This window comes from Morchella importuna (genome assembly GCF_003444635.1).
Source record: "Morchella importuna strain M04M26 chromosome Unknown Morimp01GS048, whole genome shotgun sequence".
Lineage (NCBI taxonomy): Eukaryota > Fungi > Ascomycota > Pezizomycetes > Pezizales > Morchellaceae > Morchella > Morchella importuna.
Window position 1 is genome coordinate 233,679 of NW_025763445.1, and position 19,074 is coordinate 252,752.

The following is a 19,074-nucleotide window of genomic DNA, read 5'->3' on the forward strand; positions in this document are numbered from 1 at the left end:
TGAATATCACTGATTAGATAATTTAATTGAGTTTAAGATTTAAATTAGTTGTTTTTTGTGGAAGTTGCACGTATCATTGTGAGTATGAGAGCTACACATAGAGCTTATTATTTACATACATGTACATATGCCAGTCAGCGCCTCACTTATAAAACTATTTTCCACGTTATTCTTTATATGATAAAAGATAGAATAACTCAATGCAATTGGTTTCTCTAAGAATACAAGTTGGTATATTGTATCTGAACAATATGCTAGATAAGGACAACATCAGAGTTCATAGGCACCTCAGAAATATTAAAAGTCACCAAGTTGGTAGTGAACTGTGGAACGGGGGTGTCATCGTCTCCCGTATCCCTCACAAGGCCGTAACGCTTGATAGTCAAATTATCAGGTTTTTGGTTAATATCGACCACAACTTGCTGCCACGTTCTGTTTGCTATTGTTTTGAAGCCAAATCAGTACTTCATCTATACTTCGACATTGATGGAATCTTACCATAACCAAGATTATAATCTGCCCCACTCTCATGGTTTGTCAACGATACCTGGCCGTTCAGATAATAAAACTCGTTCTGCCACATCTGTTGGTATCCTTCTGGCAGTGTCGTCCTATTCGTTAAGGGCCCCATCCAGGTTGAGTCGGGATCAGTCGTAGGATCATGTGCATCATCCATTCTCCTTCCACCGCCAGAGGCGACATGGAATAATTTTCCTGTGAGGCCGGTCCATGTTGGAGGGACCAATGCGCCGTATGTATTAAACCAAGCGACCTCCCAGCGGACTTGAAAGTAACATTTGCCGGTTATATTGAGGTAGCTACCTCTATAAAACTAGACTGAAGATAAGTGTCGGCCCCAGAAATGTGGTAGGCAGACCTACTAATAGCTCGGTACCCCACAGGGAACCAGTGAAGGGCTTGGTATACTCCCCGTCGACGGCTAAGGTTCCAGAATCGCGCGAGGGGAGGGCGCTGGGTGCAACATACATTGCTGGTGCAGCGTCGAATGCATCTACAACAGAGCCATAAACTGACATTATCACTGTAGGAACCGCAGATAGTACAGCGTCATTGATTTGGGATTCTAGAGCCAATTGAGTTGATGATGCGGGCGATACGAGTGTTTCAGTGGTTGTGAAACTCGAAATATTTCCGAGCGACAACGTTGAAGTTGGAGCTCCGGCTATTTGACCCTGACTCGTAGCATTGGGCAAGGATGAGACTTCCGAGGTCGCCGTTACCCTCTGCGTCGAAGAGAATTGAGGCCAGTCTGTATGACTACTTTATATCAATGATGATTCTAGGTTCAGTTCCTTGGGTCATGGAACTAATCATTTCTTACTACTTGTTACCCCCATGTCCGTGACCGTAGGGCCGATATCCATCGTGACCACGTCCAGGCACGGCTGCAGTCACCGACTGCAAAAGGAAAAGAGAGAGTATCGAGAATTGAATCTTCCTGTTAATAAAGTCAACTCGATGAAGCAATTAATGAATTAAACAAAAAAAAAAAAAGTCAACTCGATGTATCTTTTCAGTGGTTTGTACTTGTGCATGTAGTATTAATATCGATTACTTATCCTTACATCTTTGATTGAAGATTGATGATTTGGAATTTTAAAGTAGAGAGTTAAAGGAAAGGATTGACTGGGGCTTCGGGGAGCCAGAAAAGAACGAATACTGAGGTAATAGACCCCAATGATGATCTGGTACCTCCTGTAGATTCAATGAAAGACTTGGTCACGCAAGTACCTACAGACCTCAAGGCCATGTATTTAAAATATTATTACTTCGCTTAAGCCATCCTCATATTCAACATTTTTAGGAGCTGCTGGTTTCAAGTAAACAGTTTTTTGTTCTATGCCCTGTAGTAGTAATAAGTTTTAACACTAAAACGGGCACTTACTAAATTACTTGTAGTCCAAAGCAAGTCTAACCACTAGTTGACACCTTGAAATCCTACCTCTCTCGCTAGGAGAAGAAGCGCTAGTCGGGAGAAAGAATGTAGCTTCGACTGTAACGAAGTAGAGTAAAAAAAAATGAGGTTCCGCTCATCCCTTAAACTGTCATTTTAGGCTTAGCGATCGTCCTAAATTAAATTAAATAGGAAATCAGAACTCCCGGAGCGATCTGGTAAAGGTCACAGCGCTTCACGGCTAGACATAGAGAGCTGGTGATAGTGATATTCATGCAGATAGTTTTGGTATTCAACTCACTTTAATAGGTGCTTGTAGTTGGGTGTATCAGCTTGAATTTTCATTGGCATAAATCGACTTTTAGCTTGAAGGAAGTGGTGGTTCAAGCTCTTTACTTAAGGCTCATCCTTAATGGCTTATTGCCACTCAGGTTGACACACCCACCCAGCCACCATAGTGAATCGGGCCATTATTATCTTTTATCGTAACATAGTGAAATCCCGTTGCTGTAAAAACACCCTTGCAATACGTACTCCCTAGCCCCCTGTAGAACCTCTCGTTAAAATAATAATACTTACCTGGATACTTTTATATATAGCCAATTTATTGAGTTTTGTTATGTATTTTTGATTCATGAGGTATCACTCGACATCACTCGGGATTTTCAAAATCAGAACAGAAAGGCCGGGACAGGAGGAAAAAATCTAAAGTGCCTAGTAGTCCTGGCTAGCGTAGATCTTTAGTGTGAAGAGGGAAACAAAGAAGAAAAAACCACACATTAAAGCCAGAAAGGATTCACAGGGTCTGACCGACTTTTAGGGCCGGTAAGCCGTACGTACAGTACGATGCCAGTCGTGAGCGTCAGGCGCGGCGTCGCAACGCCGCGCGCGCAACCAGATTTCCACGGCGGGTTGGTACACAAGATATTAAATGTCAAATCATTGTTATTTATTCAATATTTAACAACTATACAAAAATTCAGCTCTCCAAAGGATCAATTGTGGTTGCTGTGCTGGTACCCGTGATGGTTCGGGGGGCGTTGCGACGCCGCGCCTGACGCTCACGACTGGCATCGTACTGTACATAGGATCATGAAGAGGTGATATGTACTTTGTATTGCTTTTGTGTAGTGCATATATCTCATTTCTCGAAATTCTCACATCTCCGGTTGGACAGATCATCCAAAAAGAAAGTCTACGGTCCAGCAAAAACAGCGCCCTCCCAGGTAACCCCATCAACCCTCCACTTGACATTCTCCGCTTCGAAATCCCCCCGGCCCCAACCCATACTCCCTATCAAATCACCACAGACAAACTCGCAGCAATGTGCCACGCCCACAAATTCACTCCCTTTCCAAACAACAAACCACGCAAAATCCTTCGTGGTCTTGCTCCACATACCTTGCTCACGTTTCTTCTGAATGATTGGACTGCCGCTCACGGCATACACGTTCCACGTTAACTTTGCGCTTATATTGTCACCATCAGTGTAGGTTGGAATTACACTGCTGATAGAGGAGCCTTGGTTCTCATGCTCCGTGTCCAGCGTGGTAAATAGTAATTCACCGAGGGTTGCTACATGTATCGGAATCCCTGGCCTGGGAAATGGATCTACGATTGTTCTGGCTGTATACGAAGTTGTGACGGGTGCGCGATAGAACAGTCCGACTTCTACAACGCGACAGTCAATCGTATCTTTGAAACCAGGGAAGACCGAAGAGTATGCAGTAATCCATCCCCCGGACTCCTCGATTGGTATTGCGTCGGCTAGATCATATCTCTGTCTTCTTTGCTCTCCTTGATCTGTAATAATATTGCAGTAAAGACCGACAGTCTCCCCAATGCTAACAGGTAGTTGGTAGGAGAACTGTATGACTAGTTCCTGGGTTACTTTGACACCAAGCTTGAAGAGAGGACAGGAGAACTCGGGGTAATTGCCCTCAGGTAAAGGTTCTGGAAGAGTTGCAGTGATGGAAAGAGACCAATTTCCTGTGTAAGCGAGTTTGCTGGTATACGCCCACTTCAAGACATCGTTCCTCTTGTGATGATAAGAAGGTAAGATCGATTGGGTTCCTAGGTGAACCCATGGCAAATCCAAGATTTTCTAGATTTGGTCAGTATGTGACAAAAGGCAGGTAAAACTCCAGGGTAGCCATGCCTCTCCTTTCAACCACAAGGCATTCCCAAAGCCTCGGTTGAAGTTGGTGTAGAAATAATACTCAGAGCCGCTTTCTTTCACTTCTATATAATCTGCCAAGGGCCTAGGAGCAGTAGGATCAGAAGTCTCATCACCAAGCCAGAACCGTTTATCAATGGCCTGGAAATCCTTCCCGTCGAAATTCTCAAAGGTCCATCCAGGTGCAAACAACGCCGCTGATAGGCAATGATCCCGAATAACTGCAAGCGCCTTTCAATAGAAAGATATCAGACATCACGTGTACGAGTGGTATCAACTATATAATGTAAAAGCGAACGAACCGTACCAACCCCAAACCCACCGTCCCCCAGAGAGCCACGGCCATAGCAGTCTATACCGGCATATATATCGGAAATCCGAAACATCGCACGAGCCATTGCCGCTGTATGATAAAGATCTGGTTCACGCCAGCCATAGTTTGTGAATAATGAATCCGAGGCGGCGAAGAAGGGTGCATTAAGGAGGGTGAGGCCGTTCTGCCAGTGGACTTCATTGAGGATTGTGAGTGCATCGTACCTAAATTTTTAAATAAGACAAGTTAAAATCTGATACGATACAAAGATATTGGCTAGAAAGATATCTCCATATAAAAACATGTGTACCCATGTGTGCACGGACTATACTCAGATAACTAGTTTTAAGTATCATTTATGCTAACGAGCGTAGAAAGCTGGTAATATAAAACTTGTTATAGGAGTATGTACGGATCTTCACCCTGTAGGAGTATCGGACCACATCTTATATCAGGAGGATCTACTCTGCAGTAAAAGGAAATTATAATCGATTGAAGAGATATATTTACCAAATGATCTCGCTTTGAGGAACAAGCGCATGAGTAGCGCTCTTTAGTTCTCTCAGAAAATTCTGCACTTGTAACGGGCTGAACTTTGTAGTGGGGAAGCTAGACTCAAAGTTCATCAACCAACCGTCAAAGCCATAAGTTTCCGCTACCCTCGCGAGTTGAGTTGCAAATAGAAATTCACCCTCCGACCCCTTCTCCAATACTCTTGTAATCTCTTCCTTACCGTCATCATTCTCCAACAGGAACGTTCCTAGGACTTTAATCCCATTGCGATGCATCAAGTTTATCCAAGACACTGGTGGAATTGTTACCCGCTTGTGCGAGAAATACACGAATGTTGAGACATATTGGAGGTATTCTGTAGTGTAAACTGTATCGCTAAAGGGACAGCGACCTTGAGAAGATTCTGATGGGTGATAACCCCCCTTGAAGTCGTGGCATACCAAAACCCTCGGGACAGTGACTGCGGAGGCTTGTACTGACGGTAAACCCGATGCTAAAGTGGGGCGACGTTGAAGCGGGGTATTGGAGATATTAGTGAGATGCTTGAATGAAAGTTCGGGGTTCCAATCAGCAAGTTCCTGCATGGAGTCGAGATGGATAAAATCATGAGAAGCCATTGGGATTTCTCGCTACCAGGAATTCAATAGGGGATTTTTTTGGTACGTAGCTAGGAAACCTGCCTAGATTATCGATGCGTTGTACTACCGCAAAAACTTAATAACGAACGAGGCCGGACTAAGCCTCAATCACAGAATTCCAGGCCCCCCCTTCGTTACATATAAAACCAATAACAAGTGCCGGGCTGCCCCGATAACCTCCGAATCCTGTGGTATACGTACTCGTCCCTATAATGGCTTTACATACTTACATAATTTACAAACTAAAGATTAGTTACTGTAGGTGAGTACTTTAGTATGGTATTATATAATACTAGAATTGTACTCTACATGTAGGGCCAAGGGATAATTGTTGATATGTAGCTAGCGATATCAATATCGTCTTAGCCCCTTAATGGTAGAGGGCGAGTGCAGTACGGCAAGGAGATCTCTGAGCATGAGCCACATCTTGGCACCTAAATTGATTCATACCATCCCTTACTTTTACTTTCGACTCTGGCATTTATTCTGTCTCAGAATAGGCAGCAATATCCGAGTATCGGATTACACAATCACGGATGCTGTCAACAGGTTTATTTAGCACTCTAGCTCTACCAATCCCTTAGGTACTTATATGTAGGCAAGTCTTTAAAAGCTACAGAAAATCCGAGCATGCATGTGAGATCACCGGCTGGAGATTAATTGATAATGTAACATTCGCCACCATTTTGGTGTGCGCACGTGCCTGAAATACTAAAGGATAATCCGTTGGGATTTCCATTTAGCTGATTATCTACGGTGGGTCGAAAAGATCATGGTAGCATTCTCGAAACCTGAATAAGAGACTCAAACTTCATTTATCGTATGATCAGTACCCTTTTCAAGTAGGAAAACTACATGTGTATACTAGAGTACATACCTGATTACTAACATGAGAGATAAAAACTAGGTCTACCTATTACACAGTGTTTAAATCTTGTTCCTTAGACAAATTAAACATTACCTGTTCATTTACCGATTCACTCATATCAAAGATATGTGATTTGCTGCACACTACATGTAGTGATTAATCCTCTATGGGTATTGAGTCTATGAATTCTAAATCGGCTACAATTGCAAGTAGTTACTCAGCCCGAGCTAGAGCAGTAGCCTCTAGCACTTTATTCTTTAGTATACCTCACGGAACTTTGTAATTGGGCTTGCATGTATGTACGTATTATACACGATCTATGGACTCCTCTCTATAATTATTTACTGCAATTTCATCTCTCAAAGTAGGGTGCAAGCACTAGTGAATAGCACTATATATAAAAATTATTTGAAGTAAATCATGTATCACACATAATGTGCGATAATGCTAATATAATAGAAATATTTCAGCAGTTAATAGAAACACCTAAACGAGACACACGACCCAGATTTCCGGGTTCTATCATGCTCATTCTCTGGTCTGGTATATATCCATTAACATGGCTGGAGATCCCGTGGCCGCGCTTAAGTAGTGAGGGTCTCTCGCGGAAGGTCATGTCGAGATCGCACATTAGAGTCTTTTAGCCAACGACCACAAGAGTCGTTAACACTAAATTGAAATACCCAAGACTTTGGTGCATGCATTAGGGGACCTTGGCCTGCATGGTATGAGGAATACTCTCAAAGGAAAATTCGAGGGATTGGTATTCTAAATATTTGACAGCGTATTCTTAAGCACGGCATTCAAAAAGTAATATATGATACGCATCCTGCATGTACAAAAGTCTTGGGTATTTCAATTTACTGTTAACGACTCTCTATTCGCCTTGCTGGGTAGATCTTCTGTGTATCACTTTGGCCGTCAGACCGGACACAAATCCTGTAATTATAAGCTAGCTAGGAACTTAATGTGATAAAAACACGTATGGCTCAACTCGAATGGGTAGGTGTGTCAACTTGTTCTCATTGGTATAAATCGGCCTTTAGCTTAAGTTTGGGGATTTTACGGCCACCCAACCCTGCAATTAACACACACCCGCACACACCAAGAGGGGCCCGGGGTAGTATACTGTATCTTACGTTATTTTCTTATCAGATCTTTCGAATCTTCCCCACAACAAAAACCTTGAGATGAAAGCTATACTACCCAAGAGTATACGTTTGAAGACATATCTCCATTTATCAAATATATATGTAAAGAGTTATGTAGCTTTAAGTTCGAATCGTAAATCTAGGATTTTGCCAAGACCCCATACAAATTCGAGGTCTTGGCAGATTTTTAAGAACAATTGAGCGAAACGCTCTACTACCAATGCTACAGTGGTTGACTTTGAAATTTAAGATTTTCCGGTGATTATACTGGCTGTCAGACTGTACTATACTAACTTTTCACAGGTTATATGTTTAAATTGCTGGTTGTAAAGCCATTTGAGAAAGGGTGATTTTGACGTTTTTTTTGGTGTGTCCCTTAGTGCCAAGATTGTGGCTCATGCTACATGTACAAGGCTCTGGGATTAAGTGAGCGAACGGATCCACACTAGTCAACACCTATTTAGTTCACTTACTTAATGCCAGAGCCTTGTACAGCTATCGGTAGAATTATTGCGGAAACAGGGACCGACGATCACGCCGAGAGCAGGGCGATTTTCCAACGCCACATTTCTGCAATAATTCTACCGATAGCTGTACTATACGTATGTACCATTCCTATCAATTAATCCCTCCATTATGGTGGCCAGACGAAAGATCACTCCGGAAATATTGATCATTCGACTAATTATTTTGAAGGCTACGCACTAGATATATGAGGTTACATGACTAATAATGTTGTTGTCTTGACTGGTTATTGATTTGGGTCATTGAAATAAATCGTGTGACCCATTTATAGTTTGGTGGGTATACATATATGTACTTATGTTTTCTCGGTAATCACCCTCTCGGCTTTCATTAGTACTTAAGTAACGGCTCTAGATTTAGCTAGATCACAAGAGTGTTTTATACTCCAGAAAATTGGTTCAGCTCGATTTACTGGAGCGGATTAGCTATCATAATCACAAAATTGGGTATTTGCTTTATTCCAGAAGTGCAGAGAACTTTAGTTGTGCCAGCACTGGTATACATGGAGGGGCTAGGCGTTGGTCGATAGGAGGCGTGCAAATTTAAAAGCATTTCGAATGAAATGTATGTGCGTGGATAATATTCGCCTCAGCTGAGGCGAGAGTCTCGCTACGCGTCTCCCCTAGATACGCAAGACCTTGGTCTCGGATTTGGGATTTCAATTGTAAGGGGAAAAGGAGTTCAGACACACGTATTGTGCATGATATTAATTGATGCGGTTCGATTATCCTAGCTACTTCAACGTACATACAGTCGCAACTCGATATGCTGGATTGCCAAAATTCGAGGGATTTCGTTCGGGATAGCAAAAAATCCGGGATAGCAAATTGATTTTGCAGTAATAAAATTAAGATCTCAGAAGATTTCGTACGGGACAGCAAGGGATCCGGCGTATTGAGATCCGGCATATCGAGTTGCAACTGTACTCTACGTCGAAGCCTAAGAATATACCCTGACAATACGATTAGGGTCCCAGTGCTTTGACATAGTCTATCACAAATCTTGATCTATTGAACTTGCTCGATTCCTCGCCGGTCTTCCTGCACGGCAGAAAGAACGAATCACGGTTGAACGGCTCCCAGACCTGGCGCTCGATGGCGGTATACTGTCGTAAATTATATATCGAATAAATCCTCCTACCTACAATTTATTGCTCGGATGGTGGCTGCGTAATAACTAGATCTTCAGTCAATACAAAAATTGTGATACAGTCTAATATGCAGTTTTGTGTCTGGCATTTGCCCTCAGTTGGAGAAAAATAAATAATCATATGCCGCATGATACAGCCCAAGACCGGCCTCTCGACAGGAGATGGTCGTGGATTTAAATACTATCTTCATCCGTCTCAAGTTTATCAGGGTCCTATCGGTACGAATCCATAACGCCTCTATCGTGAGATGAACGTACTACAGTCTTCAGAAGGCAACAGCATCAGCATCAAGTCCGAGCGCCCCAAGGTTCCCATTCCGCGCTGGGGAAAGTCAAAAGCCGGTCAAGATGTTTCTTATCATGGGAAGATTGAGAGAAGAAGGGTTACACATGCGTGTGAGCCCTGTCGAGAGAAGAAAACAAAGGTCTGTCCTAACATTCAACATTATGCTACTTGAGATTTGTATAGTTTGGGAAATAAATCCTATAATTGAAATTTCCCGGGAGTTAGCTGACGCTTGGTTTTTCATGTTAATTTTACAGTGTGATGGAGGCAGGTTCGATTACTTGATCGGTGCGAGTGTTTTCAAGCTCCAATAATGGACAGCTTGTAAATACGAAAAACAGGGCATTCATCACTAATAATTGCCCGGGGAATAACCAGCAGACCAATGTGTTACCATTGTCGAATATCCGGGATAGCATGTTACTATGGCGATGGGAAGAGGGAACGAGCAAGAAAGTGAGCATACAACCCTCCAGAGCTCTATAACCATCGTCTATTGTTGTAACAGGATGTTACGAACAGGATGTTACTGGGGATGGGCGGATTTCTCTCCTGGCCACAGAAACATCAGACGTTAAGGCTTCAGCTGGACATTTATTTGGACTAATACCAAATGATTCAGGAACCTGAGAGCGCTCGAGAACAGGATTGTGGATCTTGAAGGGTTAATACAAGAGATCCAGCCATATCTAAACAACGCTGGGAAGTTGGTAGTTAAGGAGATACTTGCACAGGTTACTAAACTACTAGAATATATATCCCCTCAAGCTAGACTAGACCTAACAGATAACAGAACCCAATTCCGTCGCCACCAAATAATGATTCTCCGTGGCAAGTATCCACCAGTGACGATACAAGCAATTATCACTTCTACCGGCGAGACTCTACAAACAATCCAAGCCAATCATTTATGTCAACTGATATAGGTTCTGTAAACCCAGTGGGCCGCCAAGTTAAGAACGTCCATACCGAATTCGTTATCAGCCGGGGTGAGCGTGTCGAAAGTGACAGCGATCCTGTTTGGGTATGTCGTGGGGATGAAGGGCTCAAAAATGATGACAACAATGCGCCCGCCAGCAATCTTGATTTACTGCCTTCATATCGAACCACTGAGGCAAGTGCAGGTTGTATGGGGACTTCAATTCAAAGAAATGCTCAAGGAATGTTTCACCACATGATCTCAAATAAGGCTACCTGAGCTAATAATGCCTCCAATTCTAGACCTCTCAATTGGAGACCGAGAAAAACAAAGCCATAGTCGGCAGGTAGACACATTTAGTCTTCCTCCTAGACTAGTGGCAGAAAGGCTTATTGATTTATATTTCACCACCGTACACCCAATTTTCCCCATAATCTGCAAGTCGAATTTTATGATGCAGTTTGATAAGTATTACGGTTCATTGGAAAACTCATTAGAACCAATAGCCTATCAAAATTCGAGAAAATGGCTTACACTTTTGAATCTCGTATTTGCGATTGCCGAAAAATACCTCCAACCAGAATTGGGCATGAACACCAGAGGTCAGGGAAGAGATGCGGATTACTTCGCCAGGTCGAGAATCTTAGGAGCTTTGGATGGAGGCTCAGTGCTTCAGATACCTGATTTAGGGAAGATTCAAGCTTTGGGGTTGACAGGCATGTACCTGCTTGCCAGTATTCAAACAAATCGGTTTGTTTCCTTGGTTCTGTAGATTGTATCACGAATGATGCTTACTGCATATGCATACAGCGCATGGAACGTTACTGGCCTAGCTATACGATTAGCCTATGGAATTGGCCTACACCTACGTGGAGACAGTGTTCCAGGGGACTTCGAAGCAAAAATGCGCGTGCGCATCTGGTATTGTCTTTATTGCCTCGAAACCACCCTTTGCCTTATCACCGGACGTCCTTGTGCCATTCAAGATAGGATTTGCAGTGCGCCGTACCCATCAGCCCTAAATGATGAGATATTGCCAGCTCAATACAATGACGTCGCAGTGCTTGATGCGTATTTCTCCAAACACCAAACGCTTATGGCCATTTCTGCGGATATGCTGCTCATTCTATATTCTAAGAGTTTTCGCGATAAAAGTTGGTCTCAAGTACAAGACCTGATAGTAAGACTGTCAACGAGCTTACAAAATTGGAGGATTCAATTGCCACTTGCCCTCGACTTCTTCAAAGAAGAGACTGATACAGTTTTTAGGCGTCAGGTTAGTACTCCATTGAATATATCACTACTCTTGAATATAGCTATCCAGTGAAAGCTTATTTTCCGACAGAGATTAAACCTAGCTTTTCAGTACTATACAATTCTTATGCTCACCAACAGGCCATGTCTCTCAAAGATTTACTCTCGTAAAGATAGTACGCCTAACGAGTCCCTGGAGTTTAGAGAATTCAGCAAAACGTCAGCAGAAACATGTATTAACTCCGCCCGTGCTATCATTCATCTGATTGTCAGGGAGTACAGAAGTCAGGATCTAATTCCCAACTCGCCGTGGTGGTGTCTTATACATCACCTCATACCCGCAAATAAGATTATTATGCTAGAGATGGCCGACGAAAACCTACATACTCCCGAATATAGAGCTGCTTTACTTGAAGACTGTAAAATGGTGCTTGTTTGGCTAAGGAGTATGTCGAAAGTGAACACGACCCTCCGGAGACACAGCTTGGAGCTTTCAGACCAACTCAAACAAGTCGCGCCTGGGATCGATGAACAACTTGGGGAAGAAATGGTGGAATCTGCGCCTCAAGAAGTTACAGCTCAATCTATTTCATCTTCTGCGGAGTATACAGCCTCTACCTCATCTCAAGCTACGGGATTCGGGGATATGCGGTTTGACATATACGGAAAATCTTGCTACGCTACTGAGTATCAATGCTTCAATTCTACGAGCGCGTTATTGTGTTCTTCGCCGTACCAACCAGATCGAGGCTCGATAATAATCGAATCACCAAGTCCAGTACATTCCCGTCCACGAAATAGCCCCCAGGTTGATAATATGAGTTTGTGGCTAGATACATAAGGCACGTCACGTATTATTTCTTTGTGGATGGATAATCCTTTGGGTACGATTTTTCTTAATTTCTTTTCTGCGATAAATATGATTACATGTATTTCTTGGAGCGTTTCTTTCGTCCTATTACCGTTGAGATCTTGTGTGATTTTAGTTTCTAGTAACTGTCATGTACGGGATTCATATCACTCAATCTATGGATTTAAGATAACGAATTTGATTGGTTTGAAAGCTATCCCAGTAAGAACTAAAATATTTTTTTTTAAAAAAACCTAAACGCCATAACCTCCTTTTTGTATAGACCTTATCTCAAGCCCTTTTCTTTAGAAGCTTGGACGGCTTCCCATAGTTGCGTATTATCTCCTTTTTCTTCGTCGAGTAAATCAATGTCCGCTTTTTTGTTATCCTCTTTACCCTCTTCGGCATCATCATCATCTTGATCGTCCTCGTTATCCTCATCATCATCGTCTCCGTCCGTTTCGTTCCCCCCGCTCTCTTCTTGACCACCCTCATTATCATCGCCAAGGGGCGCAACCTCTTTCATATATTTCTCTAACTCCTTCCATTGCTTTTTTGAGAAACCACTAGCCTGTACCTCAATATCCAACTTTCCAACCCTCTTCACGTCGCTCCAATGTGGACCATCATCCTCAGAAGTGTATCTAAATCTTCGCTCGAAAAAGGTCTTGATGCACTGCACATCACGATCGAAGTAGTCTTTCGCGTTGGGATGGTCTGTGCTGATCATCTGAGGGAAATCAATGACGATAGGCTTTAAGCTATCCTCATAGACAAGAATGTTGAACTCGTTGAAGTCACCATGAATCAGTCCCATCGATGCAAATCTTAGGATTAGCTCCATGAGCGATGAATAGAGCGTTGAGGGCTCGGAAATAGTGGAAAGTTGACGGAGGGGAAAGGCGTCTATTAGTTCCATAACAATGCAGTGACGAGCTTGATCAAGGGGGGTAGGGACCGGAAATCCGTTTTCGTGAAGAATCTAGAAGGAAGTTATGGGTTGTTATCGCTTTTAGAACAAAACAAGGGAGTAGAAAATACCTTCATGAAGGCATATTCTTTCAATGCTGCCAATCTAGACATATACATCCAACTTCCTGAATTTCGGTTCCGAAGATAGTCTCGGTTTTCTTTTACTTTCCTGAAAGATATTCTTCCAAGACGATGTATCTTCAAGACGTGTTGCTTCCCCGTGTCATTCGCAACCACGAAGATATCGGACTCCTTTCCGATGCCAATCTGGTTACCGACCGAGTAAACCGTTTTCCTCTTGGAAAAAGAGTGTAAGGCTAAATAATCCAATCCTCCATAGGTCAATCTGTATCCATCATCTGATTAGGTTAGTTTGGGACCATTCTGCACAAAGTGCGATTTAGCGTGGAACAAACATTTTGCGTTTTTAACCTTCGCGATCAGTCCAACCTTAGCAATGGCGGAGATAGATTTATTTACACCGCTAGCTCCGCGCAAACCCGAGATTTGGGCTATCAAAGGTGTTGGGACGACTTCATGATTCTTACTGCCCATTTCAACCTACAATCACCACCGTCAGTCACTCGGGATGGATTATTATAGGAGGCTTAGGAAACAGACAGCTGTAAGGACGCGCCAGTCCTCAGTACTAAGGTACCGCATTGCATGGGTATCGAGCTTCATATTTTTGTAACTTATTTGAGATCAAATCTTCGTGTCGTTTGTCGTGATGTTTAGTGGGGGTCGGCGAGGTCAAGTTTTTTTTATTCTTGCCAGGATCTAGCAGAGCCTCATTGTCATAAAAACCTAACCCTAGTAATCTTGGTTTGAGTCCTAGCGCGAAACTGATAGAGCTCAAATTGCCATATATCTAGAGTATGTACGTACCTGTATGCGTAGAACCTTGGAAGGAATTAAGATAAGAGATTACCTGTCTAGAGCGGATCTCTTTATAAATTCTCCATTACTTGATCGCAGCTGTAGATGCCAAATATAAGCAAGATTTGGAGGTATGCAAAAAGCACGAATCCTTCAGTTTTGGAGGATCATTTAACACCCGGTGCAACGCTCCACTTACTTGCGTACCAGCAAAAGAACCAGAAAATGCAAGTGACGGAAACAGGGATTATTTGTATGAGAGAACGGCGCCACTCCATACAAACTATCCTTGCCCTGAGCAACCGCATTTTCTGGTTCTTTTGCTGGTAAGCAAGTATATATGTACTTCGGGGGTAGGGGTAAGTGAGAAGACACCCTTCACGCAATCTTGGCATCGTGGTGTCTTCTCACTTATCCCTGATACCGAAGTACCGCAAGATTTGGAGCGTTGCACCCGGGCGTTAGAGAAGATCCTGGTATGTAAAAAGCACCAATTTTTGCTCGAACTGTGGCGAATCCTTCAGTTTTTTGTGAGAGAAACTTACCAGGATCTTATTTAACACCCGGGTGCAACGCTCCAACTTTTGCGGTACACTGTGCATGGGATGGGATGAAGCGAGATAATTTTATTTCAACGCCATGCATATGCACAATGTCAATCACCAAAGCCCTTGCTCACTAACATACAAGTGGTCTCAGAAACGGTCAGAGTCAGCTAGTGCAGCCAATGAGCTAGTTCGAGTTGAGCCACATCATAATCAATAGTCAGCTCGGTCCTCGAGCCTTCAATATAGGCTAATGATAAGGCTCAAGGCAGTGTTGAATTATAAAAAAAAAAAAGATTTCTTCTGCGAAGTATTAGGTATGAAGAGTTACAAGTAGGGAACAGCCATACTCAGTTAGACTAGATGTTTTAAAGGAAAATTTAAAAGGATTTCCAATTGCCTGAATTGTTCCTGCAGCCACCATAATTCATTATATCTCACTGAAGAATGGATATCTTCATATTGAGCCTGCTTAAGTCAGGCCTGATCATTAATCCGATCTGGCCTGGGCTTGCTAGATATATATAAGGTTTACTCTGAATGGACCCAGTGCTCGGCTCCTCAGCCCACAGTATCTGAGGCTAGCTGAGGCTGGGACCAACGATACTTTGATAAACTACGGGAAATGTTTATTACTAAAACACCGAGAATACTTTGTCTTGCTAAATTTACATTACTATCAGGATCTAGCTGAAAGTTTTCCTCAACTCCTAAATAGCCGCAAACCATCCATCTCCATATGTTCTTCTTCCGCGTCTTCCTCATCTTCATCGACCTTAACCTTTTGGCCCAACAAGCTAGAAAACAGCTCACTAAAGAGAAGTAAATATATTAGTATCTGGGTTAATAGTGGTCGAAGAAATAAAAATAATGGATCATACTCAATCTGTTGTTCATGCCAGGTGTTGTTTTCCAACGGAGCCATGAAGTTTTGAATTTTCTCTTGCACTTGATATCGCAATTTTCTTCCTTTACTTGCTTTTGTATCCACAACCTTTTTCTTCTTAGAATCACGCATTGCGGTTGTCCATGTTATCGCGCCTGCTCCTGCCCCTACCCCGCCATCTACCATTCTTCGATCTACCAAGGTCTTAAGGAGAAGTTGATAGAAATCCGCATCGTCAAAAATTTCTGGATGCTCGGCTTCAGTACATCCAGGCGCCATCGATCGTGGGGTACGAGTGCGGATAATCAACCGGTCCTGATCATAGCTAAGTGTCTCATTGATTGAGGCAACAAGGGGACGATGGGTGGAAGCAGCGTTATTTAATTTCTTTCCAAGGTTAGCTGTGGAAACGCCTTGAGTTTTTCCAGACCATTTATCAAGTGTCGTTTCCCGCCACGACGCAGCATCGCGATCGAGTTGATGCATTTTGGTCGCAAGAGCTTCAGTAGCGGTGTCGACGGCACCCTCGTAATCATCACGTTTTCGTTTGTTGCCAGTTCGAGAATCCGAGAGGTCACAACGGAGATCATGAAGTATGTTCCATAACTTTAATGCGGCACCTTCTGTAGCCTTCCATGATTCGGGCTTGACCGGAGTCTCTGATAGGGAATTTGTAGATATTAAGGCCTTTTGAAGCTTGATACGAATACTGAGGAATGAGTCGAAAGTTTTCTACTACTTATTAGCATAGAGTTATCGCCTTTGGGGAAGGATATATTATTACTTGTTGTTGCCGAACGGCAGAGCCTTTGTCTGCGTCTGCTTTTGCTGCTTTAGAGATACTTTTAACCACATTCCTAGAAGTTTTTAGAAATTAAGTCGAGGCAGAATATTAGGGATTTCATACTTTTGCTCTTCGACCATCATTTTTCGCAGTTGCGCTCTCCGGGCGATCTCTTCCCCTTGATTATCCTCATCCTCACTTTCCTCTTCACCATCTTCCTCTTCATCTTCAAGGTCTTCCTCGTCAGAGTTTTCGTTCTCATCCTCTTCATTACTTTCCTTCTCGTCATTACCTCCATCAACTTCATCGTTTCCCTCGTCTCCAGAACTCTCCCCGCTGGAACCTGCCACACCGTTCATTTTTTGTGTTGTAGTACTTCCCCTGAATTTGAAGCTAGCGAACCTCTCTTCCTCACTCCCTAATGCGTCATCGCTATCAATTTCATCATCTTCGCCGCTGAGTAGTGTACCGTCCCGGATATAGTCCTCGCTATTTAGTTCGACACCCCCGGTTGATTCGATGTCTGATTTTTCGTCTTCTTCGTCTTCGGAATCCGCGGAATCTCGCGATTCTTCGTCCTCATTACTGTCGTATAGCTTATCGCGACTCACTTTGGCCCCGTTGTATTTTGGGTCCAGTAATACAGGATGCCCCTTTCGCAATTTGCTCTTTCTATTTCATTGTTAGGCCGCTAGGCACAATGTAAATAGTTAATATTTATGATATGAACTTATTCATACCCTACGGCAACATAATGCTCCCTTCCAGTATGTTCTCCCTCGTTTTCACCCACTTCGGAACCATCGCTACCTTCACCATCCCATTGCTCTTCCTCCAGAGCCTCAGGATCGAAGTCTAGGTCAAAGCTTGTAAGTAACTATAAATATGCGCAGGACTGGGTTTGATAGATTTGATTTACCAGTCGGAGCAGGATTTTCTAGTAACGCAAGCTGCTCGGTTAATGAGAGCGCTGATCGGGGCTTTGTTGAAGGCATTGTGGTGAATGTGGGTTGAGAATAGATTGTCGAACTGGAAAAAAAAGGTAAATCCTGATACCCTTGGCGACAAAAAGTTGAGCCGCACTAGCCCATGACAGGGACTCGGCCTTGGCGTGGTCACCACTCATGCATATGAGCCGAGCATCTTATCTGATCTCGAAAGACCTTATCATGTAAAGTAGATTAGATAAGATTCTCACCCAAAATCATATTTTGACGAGCTCACAGCAGCGTATTTCGCTTAAATGATTGCACAAAACCACCCGGAGGTGAGCTCAAGGCAATATATGATCTTTATTTTGTTCCATTGTGGGAATCCGAATGATCTCACTGGGCTTCTTTTAGCTCTTGTGCAGTCCAAGGCCCATCTAGCCCGTCCAACTTTTAGACTAAAATTTATTGTTACAGTGGAGTCCCGATAGTAGCAACCTCGATAGACGTTGTTGGCCGGTTTGTTGTGATCAGTCTCCTTTTCGACGACGATACGAATTCAGAGACAAATCAAAATAGTTCCGACTAAGCAAAAAAATGGGAGCATGTATATTGATGATGAACAACAACAAAAAAAGGATAGAGACAAGAGCTAGCTAGAGAGACGTTCCTTTTGGGACACCTGTATGGTGCGCCCACGCTTAAGGCTGTCGGATCGCGACAAAATGTCAATGGCTGATAACTTTGCAACGAAAAATGGTAAAAGAAAAGCGGTAAAATAGAACTCTAGTAAATAGAACTCTAGTTCAAGTGATGAATTTTAGTTCTATTTTAGCAGAATTTTGATATTTGTCTGGGTTGGAAAGTTATCAGAGGTTGAAATTGTGTATTTTTGTATGTAAAATGCGCCAAGACTGAACAAAGTGGAACCGTATTATACCCATTTATACCCCCCAAAAAGCAAATCTGACTGATCCGTGGCAGTGAGGCAGCAAAATGCCTAGAAATGGGTCCTCTTATTGGCCCATGAGGCCCTATTGAAGCCACAATTGTTCCACTTCCGTGTGCCACCATTTCACCTTTCCCTGGGCGCCTGTTGCGGCTAACCCGCACCGAATCGCGCCTAGTCCCGTGTTACATCAAATCTGGACACCTCACCAGGACAGTTGCCATAACAACCAGGTGAGTGGTAGAAACGTCTAATAGCATATCCTCAAACGAGCCGGTACGGGCAAAGTTGTTCTCGATATGTACAAGCATATCCCAGACAGTGGCACACGAAAATCCGTTCCCCACCATATGCTATTATCGAGACTCCACTGTACTGTTACTGTCTTAGACTTGGCCGGACAATCCACCACAGTCCTACAATCTAAACACTATAAATTCCTTCCACTGTCTGACTTGGCACAGTCGATTACAGTTGACTGTAGTCGAGCGGGCCGCTGGCGGCAATGCCCGGGGCGACGGACCTCTATGAGTACATGTAAGTATGTGGTAGGTACTCTAAAGTACATGTATG

General features: G+C 43.1%; 5 protein-coding genes across 5 annotated transcripts; 1 reads left to right on the forward strand and 4 right to left on the reverse strand.

Annotated features, from left to right (window-relative positions):
* Positions 1 to 254: 254 nt before the first annotated feature.
* LAJ45_10658 (uncharacterized protein) lies at positions 255 to 1,771 on the reverse strand (the record flags this gene model as incomplete). The annotated part of the gene is made up of 5 exons (XM_046120175.1): positions 255 to 439; positions 499 to 832; positions 882 to 1,278; positions 1,343 to 1,459; positions 1,761 to 1,771. 5 exons carry the CDS (start codon positions 1,769 to 1,771, stop codon positions 255 to 257), a joined length of 1,044 nt encoding a protein of 347 aa, XP_045966679.1.
* A 1,339-nt stretch (positions 1,772 to 3,110) lies between these two features.
* LAJ45_10659 (uncharacterized protein) lies at positions 3,111 to 5,534 on the reverse strand (the record flags this gene model as incomplete). Its single annotated transcript, XM_046120176.1, has 4 exons — positions 3,111 to 4,019; positions 4,074 to 4,322; positions 4,394 to 4,628; positions 4,915 to 5,534. The coding sequence occupies 4 exons, from the start codon at positions 5,532 to 5,534 to the stop codon at positions 3,111 to 3,113; spliced, it is 2,013 nt and encodes a 670-aa protein (XP_045966680.1).
* Positions 5,535 to 9,919: 4,385 nt separating this feature from the next.
* LAJ45_10660 (uncharacterized protein) lies at positions 9,920 to 11,878 on the forward strand (the record flags this gene model as incomplete). Its single annotated transcript, XM_046120177.1, has 6 exons — positions 9,920 to 9,990; positions 10,157 to 10,268; positions 10,328 to 10,661; positions 10,756 to 11,203; positions 11,264 to 11,729; positions 11,849 to 11,878. The coding sequence occupies 6 exons, from the start codon at positions 9,920 to 9,922 to the stop codon at positions 11,876 to 11,878; spliced, it is 1,461 nt and encodes a 486-aa protein (XP_045966681.1).
* A 965-nt stretch (positions 11,879 to 12,843) lies between these two features.
* LAJ45_10661 (uncharacterized protein) lies at positions 12,844 to 14,213 on the reverse strand (the record flags this gene model as incomplete). The annotated part of the gene is made up of 4 exons (XM_046120178.1): positions 12,844 to 13,539; positions 13,599 to 13,888; positions 13,946 to 14,090; positions 14,151 to 14,213. 4 exons carry the CDS (start codon positions 14,211 to 14,213, stop codon positions 12,844 to 12,846), a joined length of 1,194 nt encoding a protein of 397 aa, XP_045966682.1.
* Positions 14,214 to 15,656: 1,443 nt separating this feature from the next.
* Positions 15,657 to 17,618, reverse strand: LAJ45_10662 (uncharacterized protein; the record flags this gene model as incomplete). Its single annotated transcript, XM_046120179.1, has 7 exons — positions 15,657 to 15,765; positions 15,835 to 16,571; positions 16,624 to 16,696; positions 16,747 to 16,858; positions 16,916 to 17,295; positions 17,364 to 17,478; positions 17,543 to 17,618. The coding sequence occupies 7 exons, from the start codon at positions 17,616 to 17,618 to the stop codon at positions 15,657 to 15,659; spliced, it is 1,602 nt and encodes a 533-aa protein (XP_045966683.1).
* Positions 17,619 to 19,074: the final 1,456 nt, after the last annotated feature.